Genomic DNA, 15320 nt, shown 5'->3' on the forward strand with positions numbered 1-15320 from the left:
TTGCTCTGAGAAGAAAACACTTAGAAACTTTAAACACTAATTTTGCTTTTCAGTTAAATTTCCAAGCAAGTTTCAAAAGAGGAGCTGTTTGGTTTGAGTATGTGTCAATAATCAAACTTGTGGAATAGCAGAGTGACCAGTGAAACTGCCTGTGTCTCAGTGAAATGGAAATTCACAACAAATTTAGGTTGGCAGAGTCCATGGTGTAATAGTATTTAATGCAGACAGTTTTCATTTTTTAACCATTTTATACATGGGTTTTCTTTATGTTTGCAAAAGAAATATCTTTTACTGCTTAAGGTAGCGTACTGCAGACAGTTTGGTAATTAAGCATGCCAGCCCTATATTGACTGTGTTTATTTTTGGTATTGTAGAGCTTCAGAACCTACTTTATTATTATTTTTTGTAATAAGTTCCAATGCAATTTTTGTGTTCTAATTCTGACTGAAAATCAGCTTTTTTTTTTAAATTTTTATATGTTAGCTTTAAACGTTAAGTAGTTTTTGAAGGTGCAGAACACTTATTGCTGCTTCAGCTTTGGTCATACATTATAGTTCTAAATTTATTTTCAGTTTGTAAGATGACTCCACCTTTTGATAGTACTTGACTGAAGTGGAGTAAAGTTCATTTGCCAGTGGAGGAATCTGAGGAGGTCAGCGTGGTTCTTCAATGGCAGCATTGGTCTAGTAAGCATGGAAAAAAGTATAAATAACTCAAAGCAGTGTTTAACTGTATGTGGTAGCTATAAAAGGGCTAAGTGTTGATTAGACTGCAGACAACTCAGATCTCTGCATGTGTGTGACAGACATGCTGGGTGGTAGTTTTTGCTTCAGTACAGATTTTCCTCATCTGTGTTTGTCAGCAGGCATGAAAACTAGTTCATATTAAATAGTTGGCAGGATGGGGAAGCAAAACTACTTTTGCTTTGCTGTTTGTTACTATTTATTATTACATTATTACACCATGGCTTGGATTAGTATTTTTTGTAATAAGTTTGGCACTGGCTGCTTCCTCAGCTAGTTATCAAGGCTCCCTGCTATCTTGAGTTTATTTTTCTTGCACTAAGCCTGGGAAAAAAGATTAACCTTGTTCTGAAGGTCACTGTGTCCAGCCATCTTTCTGAGCAGTGGTAGTGGATGCATTTCAGGACTACTGACCCTTCATATATAATATTGCACCACTGACTGCCCTATTTTAAAGCAAGGACACTCGGGACACTGAGGATTTCAGCACTTGCGGAAATGAGTGACGAGGATGTCCCCCTAAGGTAGCTGAATGCAATCTGCTCTTGTTCTGGCAGGTTCCAAAAAATCATCCACAAAAACCACTTTGTGTTTGGTAAAAACACAGTTTTAAAGGGACGGTATTATTCTTATGGTAAGGCATCAATTAAATATTTGTACTCTTTGTGACTCACTTTGAGATAGGATGGTGGCTTCTGAGAGAACTTGAATCCAGTTGTCCACATCTATTTCTTTTAATCCTATGTTATGTTTGTGAATGCAACTATGTCACCAGTTTAATAAAGGCATACCTGCAGAGTGAAATTTGACACATGGTGGAATCTTTCCAAAGGAGAGAATGACTACTGACAGGTGCAGCCATGCTAATATATTGACTCTTTTTTTTTTCCTTTTCTTTTTTTCCTTTTTTTTCTGGGCTGGGAACAAACTTAGTATGTCCTCTCCTAAGTACTATCTGAAATGTAGTTGTGTCCTAGAAATGTGGTTTGTAGTGCAATTCATACTATACATTGAGGGCAAACTCTAAGGTCTTGTTTATTACAACCAAATATATTCTCGGAATGCACTGTATTTTAAGATAATATCTTCCTGTTTTTTTCCTTCAGGTTTTTTTTTCACATGATCATACTCTGTTGTTCATCAGAAACTTTGTTATCCTAAATGTATTGAAATAAATTCAAAGGTAGAATGCAAAATGTGAAAAATTTTCAAAGTACTTAAATGTTTCATGTGATACTTTGAGCTCAAGATACCTGAATTTCCGAATTAGAGTATATATTATGAATTTCCAGTGAATTTCAGGAGCATTGGTAAGAGATATATTAAAAATTAATTGTGTAAAAACTGCAGTGTTTGTTTTGGCCTACATAAAATAAATACTCATTGCATCCATTCTGACTGTTTGCATTTGTAAACATCTGAATTTTAATGAATTACTATTTAGGATTTTTTTTAACATGTCTAAGCAGGTTTATCTGTCCACTGTTAGCCTTGGAATTGGAATGACTAATCAAAACCTTGATTTAACAAGGTAACTTCAAGATAGACAAAGATAAGTGATGAAAGCATTTGCAAACAAGTTGCCAGAATGGTCCTGAGTTGACAGGATAGACTGGTCTACAATGGCAAGTGGAGGTGAGTTTGCTTCTCTTGAACCGTTGAAGTATATCTGGGACGAGTTGTCAGAGTTTTTTGTGGGAAATAACCTCTTAAACTGGTGTGGGAGCAAATTGACAGCGAGAGATCACTTTTGGATATTGTGGCATGGCAGTAACTACTAGGCTTAATCTGAGTGTTCTAAAAGTAATTTGAACAGTTAACAACCAGCCCTGGACCTGCTATTTTGCAGATCTTTGAGATCTCATTTGTCTGCTATAGCTAGGTGTTCCTGTTCATCACTGTTGATATTCTCTTCAGTGCATAATAAGCAAAAAGTTGTTTACCAAGCTGTGGATTCCTGCCCTCTTTTGAGGCATTCTCTTAACTGTATTAGAGCTCTAAACAAGCTACTTTTTAGGCCTAATTCGGCTTCTAACACTGGGACTTTACAACTAATTTAATCCTTCCCCATCCCCCCCCCTTTTTTTTTTTTCCTTCCTTTGATTGTTGTGGCTTTTGTTAGTTTTTCTGGGGTTCTGTTGTTGGTTTTGGTTTGGTTTTTTTAAAGTCTGACATCCTGTAGTAGAGACAAGAATTTAAGGTAACTGTTGTTACCTGTTTTCAGATTTAGTGGAGTAATTGAAGCTTTACTGAGGTACTTGTAGAAACAGGAACATAGTGCTGTGTGAGGCTAGGCAAATCAATGAGTGCTTGATGTTATGACCACCTTCATCAGCTGAGTTCTTCCAAAAGTTTTTAATTCTTTCTGATAGCTGTAATTCAAATTGATGCTGTAATTACCACTTGGATGGATTTCAGAATTAGCCAATGAAAGGGATAGTGCAGTAGTTCTCCAGTCATCTTTCATCTGCATTTTCTGAACCTTTAATAGCAACTAACAAAGAATTATTTGTATGACAAATATCAGAAAATAATGTAACATACAGAAGTAAAATATAAAACTTGTTTTCTTTTATGAATTACTCATAATTTGTTTCTAAATTAATAGCTATGCTTGCATTAGGTTTGTATGTGCTTATCAAGGACATGATGTTCTATTTTTTCTGTTACTTATTTGAAAGTATCTTAATGTTTTCAAACTTTTGACAGAACACACTTTCATTTTCTCTCATTCTAGGGATATTTAGTCACAGATTGAATAAAAAATTGTAAATATTAAGTCTACTTAAATTATCTATGAAATAGATTTGTTAAAACCTTATTTATAATATTTCATTTGGATTGACAGAGAATTAGTAGTCTTTAGATAGATGTTTTAAGGTGTATACTTTCAGACTAGATGAAAATGCCCCATGGTAGAGACCTACATATGTCAGTGCCTTTAAACCAGTAGGCAGCTGTTTGTAAAAATGTATTTCTTAATATATTTTGCTTTTTTTGTAATGCGAGATTTAAATAACAGTTATAGCTCTGACTGGTGAAAGATTTGGAGCACATTCTTTAGGGTATGCTTCAAATTTGCTTTATTTATTCTCCTTTGCTAACTGTGTTTTCACACTGATTTATGTTAAATTTAGTCCCTGTTTTAACTGTGTCTCGTGATTGGTAAAATTAATTTCATGATCTGTTATTTTGGTGTCATTTCATAATGACAGAATTATGTCTTTGTCATTTTAGATAAAAAGTGTAGTCACCAGAGTACTTACTTTATTTTCCTAGTTTGTCAGACCTTAAAATACTTGGATTTTGTGTGTGAAATTTGCCAACAGTACATAGTTTGATATGGGGAGTGAGAAGCACTATGCTGGTTTGAGTTTTCAAAAGCATTGATGTTTAAAAAATCCTTATTGTTTCTATATTCTTGTGAAAGAGAAAGTGTAGCATCACTTGGATAACAGCCAGTTGCTCTTAGTTGTTTATTAGGTTTACAGTGAGTAACTATTGGCATATTCAAGGCAGGAACATGGCCTTTTTTTATTGGGAAGTTCATTAATTCATCCTGTGCTGCCCATTCTTGCCTTCTTTCAAAATCCTAAGTGAAACTTTTCTAACTTTTAAAAGCTTTGCATTATGCTACACCTCTGTATATTACCAATTTTTTGGGGTTTTTTTTTTGATTACAAAAGTTGTTGGTTTGTTTTTTTTCTAATATTAATCTATAATTTAGTCCTCTCAATATCTGAAAAATGCAAATTAAAGTACTTCTGATAATTTTTCTAGGTTAGTAAAAAAGCTCCTACAGAGGCCATAGATTTTCTTTCCCTGCTTTTCCCAAGTTAATGAACACAAGTGCAAAGGACAACTTCAGGTTTTTCTTTGGAGTTTGTTGTCTACTAATCTGTTGCTGATTTCATGCAGCAAAATGCCAGATGGTTTAATTCAATTATTTCTCTTATATGACTTTGTTTTCTTGTATGCACGTAAAAGTGATTTGGAAGACTTCTAAACAGAATATGGGTACCAGTGGAGTATTCTGCGTTGTTAACATGTTTTGTATGTGTTACAGCTGGAGTTTAAGAGGTCTTGTACTTTGGGCTGGCTGAGCAACTTTATGTTATATGGATATTGTTTAAATAGACCTGGGTCTTGCTTTCCAGCAGATAATGAAGATCATATGCAATCAGCTGGTAAAATGTCCTTTGCCAATGTCCTAGTGTCTCGACTTCCTTGCCGTTGGAAAAATAGGTTGATTTACCAGATCATTACAGTTTTTGATGCAAGCTATGTATGATATAAGCAGCATATGTGGAATTCTTCCATTCCCATGATGCCTTTTTTAAGAAGTTTCTGTGAAGAAGCCACTAAAAAAAAAATAAAAACATCTCAGAGCTCTTTTACCTACTTTGTCAGCAGCTTTTGGTGTTGCTATCCATGCTGGTTTCAAGTTTTGTTTATGGATTATATTATCCAAAGGTAAGGGGGGTGGAGGTTGAAGGACTATAGGTAGCTTTTTAAGATCTTTCAGCTCTTAAGTATTAAAATGTACAGATGGAAACATTTAATGACTATTGAGAATTAGGATACCATTTTGACTTCAGTTCCAGTTTTCTCATTGCTTATAGAAGATACAGCATTGTAAAATTAATTTTGACTGCTGAAGATATAAACAGGTGTTTGAAGAGGTCAAGCTTGTAACCTGTAGATGCCCTTTTGTTGTAGGGGAAAGAACTTTGAAAAACTAGGGTTTGCATATGAGGAACAAGTTACGCTGTCAAGAAGGCAATGGAGCGAAGTAAACTTAATTTTGCTACAGATCCCAAGATACATTTTTCTTTTGAGTCTAGAAGCCAAGTATTTTCAGGCATTTTTGTTTAACAAGTGGATCTTTATAAGGGGAAGGAGTGAAGCATTTTTTCCCTGCACTTTCTGTTAAATACTTGTAAAATAACTACGTCTTGTGTCCATGAAAATGCCAAACCCTGAATTCTTTGGAAAACCTTCAAATACAATGCTTCTCCAAAGATCCTCTTATTTTCCTTTCAACAGTATCTTCAGTACAAAAGACAGCTGCTGCTTTAGTGGAGTACTAATTTCTTTGTCCCTTCTACCTTTTGGATTTAGTTAGAGCAAAAAACTTTTAGATAACCTTTATTCCTTTTTGCTTTGTCAAAATCAGTTGAGAGGTTTATCCTGATCTTTTGGAAGTTATGGAAAAAAACTGGAAAAAAAAGAATAAATGAACGGCATGACCATGTGCTCTTTGGTTCTTTGAATGTCCAAAATGAAAATAAAATGCTTGAACTTTGTGTCAGTTCTCCTTCACCTTCCTTGTGTGGTGTAATGGTCACCAGAAGATTTTGAATGATTTTGGTATTGATGTGCGTACTGCACCAGATGTTTCCATTGAGGCAAAAATAACAAATAACATTTACTGTAAAATGTACTAATGTGCTTTTGCATGTCTTCCTTGGCTTTTCTCTCTCTAATTCTTTTAAATGGAGACAGATGAAGAATTGAAACTTTAAACAGGATTTTTGAAAACTGGTAGCCGAAATACCAGTTTAGGCTTGTCGTCCCAGCCTGAATGGAAAGAGAAGGTGCAGAAAATCTTAGAAATGCAGACCAGAAAGAAAGAAATGGAATCCAAGTGAAAGAGTGATAGTGTCTTGAATATACTCCCCCCCCTTCCCCCTTATGGAAATGATATGCCAAATGAAATGGTTTGGGGTTTTCATCATGTTTCTGCTCCCAAAACTATGTTGTCTTCTTTTTTTTTTTTCTTTTTTTTTTACTAGAAAATTAATTGCTGAGACACTTTGAGGCAGTTGATTAAAATCTCAGTGGTAGGCTATATATAATAGTTAATATGTGCCTTTTTCTCAAGAAGATCTATGTATGCCTCTGAATGTTTTTTTGTATATGCACTCTAAATTATTAGAAAATGTATGAAAATTGCTCATCCTCCTCGGCCAATTCTGTGGCAGTTGCAAAGACTGGATGTGCAACTGGAGACAATAACTATTGCAGCTAACTGGCACAGAGTGCTTTCTTGGGACTAATATTGTTACCTGCTTTTTCTTTTCCTTGCACAGGAGTTGTGCAGAGACAGACAGTGCTTTGTCTGCAGTGTGTGCTTTCATGTGTGTTTGATGGAGACACATGCTTCCCGACTACCACATTTGTGGTTTGAGGGCACTGCAAGAGCTCTCTGGATGTACAAGCATAACATGTAGTTAAAATTTGATTTAAATAGTAGCTAACAGTATCATGTAGATTTTTGTTGTTGTTTTTCTGTGCTGCTTGGATTTAATGGTATTGAGTTCTGTAGAGGACAGAGGAATTGGTGAGTTTGTTTTCAGCAATTACATGACATTTGCTCAGCTGAAACAGGTTGCTCCTATGTATATTTATTGTAATTCAGTATCCTTCTGGTAACTTCAGATATGTAAACTCCTGGTTGTAATGCATGGAGATTTTTACTTGAAAGAAATAATCTCTTAAATCATATTACCGTTATTTACTTTGCTTTTATATAGCAGCAAAAATAAACTGTTACGTCTTTCTCATAATAAAATTGATTTATATGGGGTTAGTGTGTAAGTAGGCTTTGGTCCATAGAGATATTTAGATATCTAGCTTCCTGCTGAAATGAGTAGAATTTCGGAGACACCTTAAATACGTTTCTAAACCTGGCCACATGTACTTCAAATGCTTTTTAGAGCGAATGTTAACTTTTCTTTAATGTAATCACTTGATTCTTTAGAAGTATAAGCTTATTTTGCAAGAGATCATTATATAGTACTATATATCACATAGTGTACCATTAACAATAAATGTATTTCAAAATTATCCTTTAGAATTGAATTTGCTTGCTGCAAAACCGCTGTGCTGTTCTTTAAGGGTAACTTGACTTTGCCATAGGAGCTTTGAGAGACAGTTATTGTTTTGGTAACTATCCATGGTTTGCATATTGGATTAAGCTGTCTGCTAACAGAAAATATTATAATTGAGAAAGTAATTAAAAACCCCAACCAAACAAACCTGCTTATCCTTAAATTATTTTTGTTTGTTTGTTTTAAAGAAGACCGTGTGAGGGAGACTAAGGATGAAGGGGTAAATATACTGAAGCACATAGCAAATTGTATTTGAATATAAGGAATAAGAAATAAAGAAGGAGGATCTTCTATCCTTATGGAGAACGCCTCCAAAGGTGGTCTTTACCTCTGAAGAGGATAGTGAGGGACTTTAAGGTTAGGGTATGTGGACATTTGCCGGAAGGATATCCATCCTTCATTTAAAGCCATCAAGGAATAGAGAAGGCATTACTTCTTGTACTAGTTTTGTTCTGATGATAACTCTATTGCTTGAAGAAAACAAGAAAACCAAACTTTTGCATTATAAAACTGATTTTAAATTGATTCTGACTTCCCAGGCTGGTAATGTGTTTTACAATTGTGTCTATATAGTAAAAATGTGTATATACAAGAGGTACATACATAGGCCCATGCTCTCAGTCTTAATTCCATTTAATGTATTTTTGTTTGGGGGAATTCTGCTGTGCCCTTTTGCATTTACATATGATGTATGGATACAGTAAAAAAAACACAACCAAATTTATTGGAATTATCATAAAATAATTCATTGTAGTTTTATCTAGTACAAACATTTTATAAAATTCTGTAATTAATGAAATAACAGCATGATTCAGCTTTTTATTTGCTTCTGAAACCATTTGTAGCACAGAGCTTCTGTTAACAGTCTAAGGACTGGATTGCACAGGCATCTCCCATTAGATTTTGATAACTTTTGACTAGTATTTATCTTCTACCATGTGCTGGTTGCATCTAGAAATCTTCTGGCTTAGGTTTTTCACAATGTTCTACAAAAGTGGTATTTTTTTATCTTCATTAAGTTTTTGTGTCTTCCTAATTGCTTTGCAGCTTCCTATGAGAGCATTGTTTTCCATGAGGTTATGGGAACCTGCCCCACATGGTATTAACACAGCTTCAAATGTGGCATTATTTTCCATTCTCCTTCATTAGGTTGCTGCTTGGCATGCTATTGTATAGAGGTGCAAAATTGCTTTTGGGATATATGTTTTGGTATGTGTGACTAGTTTTTTCCTGTTGTGTGATCTGGTTTTGGTTGTGGTATACCTCTTCCCCTCCTCCCTCTTCCCCCTGTAACAAAATTTCAGCCTTTCATATGTAATCCTCTTATTTTTAGTACGGTGACCTACATTTTTCATCCAAGGATATATTTGAGAAGCTTGAGACTACCAGCCGTATCATTGACTTTATTTTAGAATTTAGTTATAGAGTACCTCTCAGTGTTTTGTTGAGAGCTGGACTGTGTTCCTATCTTTCCCAGGTTTCTTATGGTGATTCACTTAAAATTGGAATTTCTGTAGGTAGTCATTACTTGTATTTTTCTTTTGGTTCAGCTTAAGGACCTGGAATTTGACTTGCAAAAGTAGTATGAGCTCTCAAGTCCAATTAAATTAACGGTAATTTTGTATTAAATGAATATAAAATACAACTTTTAAATATAATAAAAATACTATGTGAGGCTACCTCATCTGGAAAATGAGCTGCTAGATGTTGCAGTTTGGCATCCACAAATTTTGAAAATTGTTTGTCTTTCTGTGCCTTAATTCTTCTGTCTCAAATCTTGGGCTAGTGCTTTGTAGATCTTAGTGTTATATTTAGAGGACAGTGTTTTATAAGACACTCAGCTGATTTAGTAATGAACCTTATGGAATGCCACACCAGGAAACTGAGGAGTGTCTTTGTAAAAATGCTTGAGTTGTGTTCAGTATTGAAGACCCCAGGCTATATTTCAGATGCTGAGAGGAAAACAAAGGAGTGAGTAGTTGCTCAATAAATGTGTGATGATTCTCCTTTTAAATGAATCAGGGAGCAGCCTTGTAAGCAGACACAGGATGTGATCCTATAATTAAAAACTTGACAATAATGCATACTCTCATAGCAATGGAAAATTAAGGCTCCCAGGCATATTGCCTGCTTTTTCTGGCAATGTCTTTGACATTTGCTGACTTTGGAGTTCTTGATTTTGTAACTTTGTTTTTTCTGTTTGTAACTGTATAACTCTAGGAATAGCCTCCAGAACCTATGACATGAGTGAGATATGGTGCATAACAGCTTTTGAAAGTTTATTTTGACAAGGTCTGTTGTTGAGTTGAAAAGAAAAGGGTCATGCCAGAAAAAAGGTCAGGTATTTTTGAATTAGGAACAAATGGCTGATATGCCAGTGTATTTGTAAACTGTGTTTAATCATTGCTGTGGACAATCCATAATTTATCTGCCACTAAGGAAAAGGAACATGAAATTTCCTTCTCAGAATGAGCAGTCTAGTGTGGGAGCTATTCATCAGAGTTTGAATGTCAGAAAGGTCATGGGAAGAGATTTGTAAAATTTTCGTAATTCCAGAAATAACCTCTTCGGCATCCAAAAAGAAACTTGAGTGTTTAGGAAAGAACCCATAGTGTATCAGATACCATCCTGCAGTGGGGTGGGCTGCCTCTGTGTGATGGATGTTCTGTACAGCAGAGATGTATGTTTTCACATACCCTTCCCTTCCACCCTGTGAGAAGCAAAGGGGAGGAATAAGCATACATTTTGGTGTGACAAGCAGAGTTTATTCCCTTTGCTGCTTATGTATGTCTTATTTTGAGTTGCTACTGTGTATGAAAACCAACAGTATACTTTAGGGACTCTATATTAAACTTGCTGTTAATTAAGTTCTTCAGATAAATTTTTCCCAGCAGGAGATTTTTGAGTTGGGAAGATTTAAAATGGAGTGATCATACAGAGGCTCCGGCTGTAACATGCTGTGCTTTCTGAGAAGGCTCTACATATCTAAAATGTCAGAACAGCAAGGTATTAATCAACCTGTTTGCTAATATTTTTTCCATTCAGTAGGCATACATTATAAAGTAATTCCCTTTTTTAGCTCCAGATACTTTCTACCTCTGAGTCTTCTCATGGCCCATAATTGTCTTTATTTATAAAACATGTGCTCTATGTCAAAATGGTTTTCCTGGTACCTTTTTTCAAGTTCTGACTCTTAAACTGTTGGTATCTTATGATTGCAGATAAGAAAAGGAAGTAGATGTCAGAGATATTTTTTTTTTCCCCGGATTAAGTATGGCTAAGATGCAAAATATTCAGTTTCTCATTGTAGATGTTTGTGAACTGCCCTTGGGAAATTCTACTTTGAAAGAGATTAATATGAGGCATCAATGTTATTCCCTGTCTGCTCAGGCTTTTCTCCACTCCCCCAAGAGTCTAACTAATCTTGGTGATCAGTATTAGTGCAGGTAAAAGCAGCAAATATAAATGTTTTTTCTAAAAGAATAGTAACACAAATAACTTTAGTTTCTTAAAAGCAAAGTCTGTGACATTTTAATATAGAAAAACATACGGCATAATTGGAGCAAAGTGATTTCAAGTTGAAGGGTTTGTGGACAAGATTGACTTCTCAGAAAAAAACTATTTGCAAAATATCCCTGTATTTTTCTTTCTTCCTTTTTTGATGTCTGTGTTTCATACAGGTCCATAGGTATTTGATTGCAATAGTCAACACTGTTATAAAAAATCCTCTTAACAAATTCCAGGTCAGCAGGTCTCTTTCTGCTAGTGTTTTTAAAATAGCTTTTTGGATAAGAGCTTGTTGATGGCTGGTGAACAAGGTGGGCAGAGAGCAGAGACAATTCAGGAACACTTTAGGGTCTTTCCTTACTGTTTTCAGTGTTGGAAAACCAACATGTTACAAGTTTTTAAAAATATTCTCTCATCCATTATTGGAGGCTGTTAATACAGTTAATGAAAAAATGTGAAGCTCTCAGAAAAGACAGTGGTTTAAAGAGTTAAATTTTCAGTTTCAAGCATTTTTAGAATAACTATCATAATGTAGAAAAAATTAATTTTTATTAATGGGTTAAAGTGTGGCCTTTTTTTTTTTAACACCTAGTGTTGCATTAATGCTTTAAATTATGCCTGTTTTGGCAACCATTTCATATGTCTGCATCCGGTTTCATCTTCTGTCTGATACTCGGTGCCATTTTCCCTCTTCTGTTTTCATGTCCTAGAGTGCAGCCTGGCAGTTTTGTTCTTCCTATATAGCTCTTTGTTTCTGATATTTGATAATTTTTAGTAAATGATTGGTGCAAATTTAGTAAAGTCTTATCAGGATAATTCCTTTATAGAGGAGTTATGAATTTACAGTCTTACAATAATGCTATATAATTGCACAGAGAGGGCAGTTTTAATTGTAATGATATTTTGAAGTGCCTTGACTCTACTGAAAATGGCTCCAGAAAGGAGGAAAACTGCAATTCTCTGGCTGAAAGGAATTAGCAGAGCCCGGGAACTGCTGTGTAATGGTTTTCTTGGTGATTCACGGAATATTTATATTTAGGAGAAAAAAAAAAAAAATAAGTGGTTCACAACCTGGTGGTGACTTGAAAAACTGTGAAAGAAAAGAGGTTCATTCTGGAATGCATCACTCCTCTTCCGAAGTAAAAATGCCTTTAAATTCAGTAATCAGAATTTATTTTTATACATTTGGTCTTTTTAATAATACGGTTCTAACTTTCACATTATTATGTTTTGTTACTTTATATTACATTAGAAGATTTTATTTGTAACAGATTCTTTCAGGCCAAAGAATAACATGACTTTTGACTTGTGGCGTTGCACTGTCAGTTTTACTTCCCCTTAATTGTATCAATGCCACTATGGAACAAACTTGCTGCTTTTATACCAACTGCAGATTCGGAGTAGTTCTGGTGAGGTGAAATAATTTCAGAAATGTTTCTTATGAGCTTTCTGTATCAGATGTCCTGGGAGAGAAGAGAATGCCAGTTTTGTTATGCTCTGGCCAAATATATATTTTTTTAATTCCTTAGAATGCCCTTTTGGATTATGATTATTAGGAGCATAGTGTGAAGTTGGGACTGTACAACCCTTTGTCATAAAGGAGTCCTGCTGATGTTTAGATTTACAGCTAACAAATGTCAGAAGTCACAAGTTTTTTAGTATTTACTTTTCACATGTTATTCTGTTAAGTGTGTTTTTGTCAGATTCCCTCATGTAGAGGCTCAGGTTAGCTTTTTATAGTTAATTTTTAAAAAAAAAAAAGCAGTGCTTGACTATGGCAGTTAAGCTAGCATTTAATCTTTGCTTTGATTCTTTTTTTTTTTTTCTCCTTCTCATATTTCTGAAATTCTCCTGGAGTAGCTAACGCCCATGTAATTTATCTTTGTCAGAGATGAAATTTTGAATTAGCTTTTGGATTGCTCTGTAGTTAGATGTAGTTATCTTGGAAACACTTTAAGGCTGCTTGGGACCATGAGGGTCAGAGTACGTGTATGCATGCATATGTGTGTACACTCATGTATATGTAAATGTGTATGAATAATTGTGTGTATATACATATACGTCTATAAATACATGTGTATGATATTTGATTCTGAAACACATAGATTTTGTGCAAAACTCTTGAAGACATAAAAAAGCCCAGCAAGTTCCTTGAAGCTCGTGAGATTTATACACCCAACTTCTTTAGAAGAGTTTAAAAGTCGTTTTAATTAGTGCTTTGCATGAGGGGGTGGGTTTTGGTGCAGAATAGCTATTTTGATTCCCCATTTTGCAAAAGCAGCTGGCTTGTTATGGAGAGCAATCAAGATGCTTATCACTTCTTGTACACCATTTGTGTATCTAATCACAGTGGGAAGTCCTGTAATCTTGGCCATCACCTTTGGAAACTTTACTAGAAGAAAAATCTTAATGCTTCTGTAGCTGAGATGTCCTTCAAGGTTATAGGTGAACATACTGTGTTGTGCAGTATTGGGTGCACACTGTTACTGTATCTGGTATGTGATTGCCAGCTTTTCTGATTGTTTTGGTTGCAGTGTGATACAGTGTTGAGAGTGAAATTAGTGTTATTTATAATCAACGTTTTTTCTAAGCTCTTAGTAGTTATATCTAGCAATACCATGAGTAAAAACAACATTTTGAAGTGGTTTTGAGGAAGCAGAATGAAGTATTGAGGAGAACTTATTACTTAACGGCTTACTGCTTTAAAATAGTGGCTTTTATTATAGCTGGGTTACTTCTAATGGTAGTGAGACAGCATCAAGCAAATGCAGTACTAGAAAAAAAACCCACAACTTTATGCTGTTTGTGCTTTGTATTGTCTGTCTACTGGGGATGAATTTTATGCTCAGTGAGAGAATATAAAAATGAGCAGCTGTAAAACCCCTTGCAAAGACTTGGCAAAATTTGAATAGGAAAATAGGTATCAAAAGAACAGTAAACTAGCTAGGCTGGAGGCAAGTAGATGATCTTTGGAAGAGTAAGGCAGGAGTTTGTTCAGGAGCTGAGACAGTCTAGTACTAGTTTAATGTTACCAGAAGAGAAAGCTGTGATTTCTAATTCACTGCCACAGCTGTGGGTATGGTGCTTGTCTCAACCCGTGCTCCAGTTCTGATGCTTCATGGACTAGTCCCAGATTTGCTCCAGTTTGCTAGTGCAGCAGAAGCTGCCTTTCCCCAACCCTTTGCTGGGTGAGAGAGCTGCATGGACTTCTTGGGAGCACTGGTGCATGGTAAGCAGTGGGACTGTACAGCTTCAGGTTGTGTGGGCAGAGCATGACTCAATGACCCCATCACATGGAGTTCTACCTTTGTCTGTAACAGATTTGCGTACATCTTTCTGCTTTTTCATACCACAGAGCAGTAATTTTCCAAATATACCCTGTGTTCAAGTTCTGATTTTGTCCATTTCAAAAACAAATTGCTACTGTCTCCTTTCAAAGCTGCTTAAGATCAGATGAATCTCTTGTTGATCTCTGGCCCCATAGGCTTGTTGGTTTTTTTAGGGCTTGCAGATTTTAGACCTCAACTTCCAAACATATATCTTCCCACCTGTACATTTCATTGGCTTAGAATTCTTTTTACTGGAGTTGGACTTCTTAGCCTTCATATTTTGCTTAATACTTTATCAGTATCCTTATTGTATCTTCTAAATCCTCTGAATGATTTTCTAACAAGCTACTGAAATTCTTTCTCATGAAGCTTTCAGTACAGAATGCTAACATAATTTTCTGCCTCAGCTCCTGGTTGATCTCTTTTTCTTTTTTTTTTTTTCCTAATCATGTGCTACTGTTAATCCAGGGATTACTATTGGTTTCCTATAAATTAAATCATTTAGATGAGGATGGTTGTTTTGGCTAAAAATATGTAAATGTGCAGCTTTAACATTATTGAATGTTTCTTACAGACAAAATGTTACTATTTTTTAACAAGTTCCTTATTATTAAGAAGATTACTATTTAATAAAGGTGGGTTTTTCCCTGGTTTTCAGGAGTTAATAGTTTTATCTCTTAGCAAAAAAGTGTAATTCTAAACTCAAATCAAGTCTAGACTTTACCTATCTCACTTTGTTTACTATATGTCAGAGATGCTGACCTTCATAATTGTTAGCTTTGGGGTAATATACAGGATCCATTGCTTTATGTAGTCTGTAGCTTGGTTTATTATTATGTGGGTCTGAG

General features: G+C 35.1%; 2 protein-coding genes across 14 annotated transcripts in view; both read left to right on the forward strand.

The window, feature by feature from the left end:
* LOC127383389 (sorting nexin-9-like) overlaps positions 1–15320 on the forward strand; it is a 625662-nt gene that overhangs the window by 445461 nt on the left and 164881 nt on the right. The window lies entirely within an intron of this gene.
* ZDHHC14 (zinc finger DHHC-type palmitoyltransferase 14) overlaps positions 1–15320 on the forward strand; it is a 96438-nt gene that overhangs the window by 14626 nt on the left and 66492 nt on the right. The window contains exon 1 of one of the 13 annotated variants that reach the window (XM_051616278.1): positions 640–686. The exons of 11 other annotated variants lie outside the window; for them this stretch is intronic. In XM_051616278.1, the coding sequence (XP_051472238.1) occupies positions 670–686 (17 nt within the window). In that variant the 5' untranslated portion in view covers positions 640–669. Of the gene's footprint in view, positions 1–639; positions 687–2360; positions 2379–15320 lie in introns of those variants that run through there. One more of the 13 variants, XM_051616280.1, reaches the window with a different exon arrangement.

Source organism: Apus apus, chromosome 3, assembly GCF_020740795.1.
Source record: "Apus apus isolate bApuApu2 chromosome 3, bApuApu2.pri.cur, whole genome shotgun sequence".
NCBI classification, from domain to species: Eukaryota; Metazoa; Chordata; class Aves; order Apodiformes; family Apodidae; genus Apus; species Apus apus.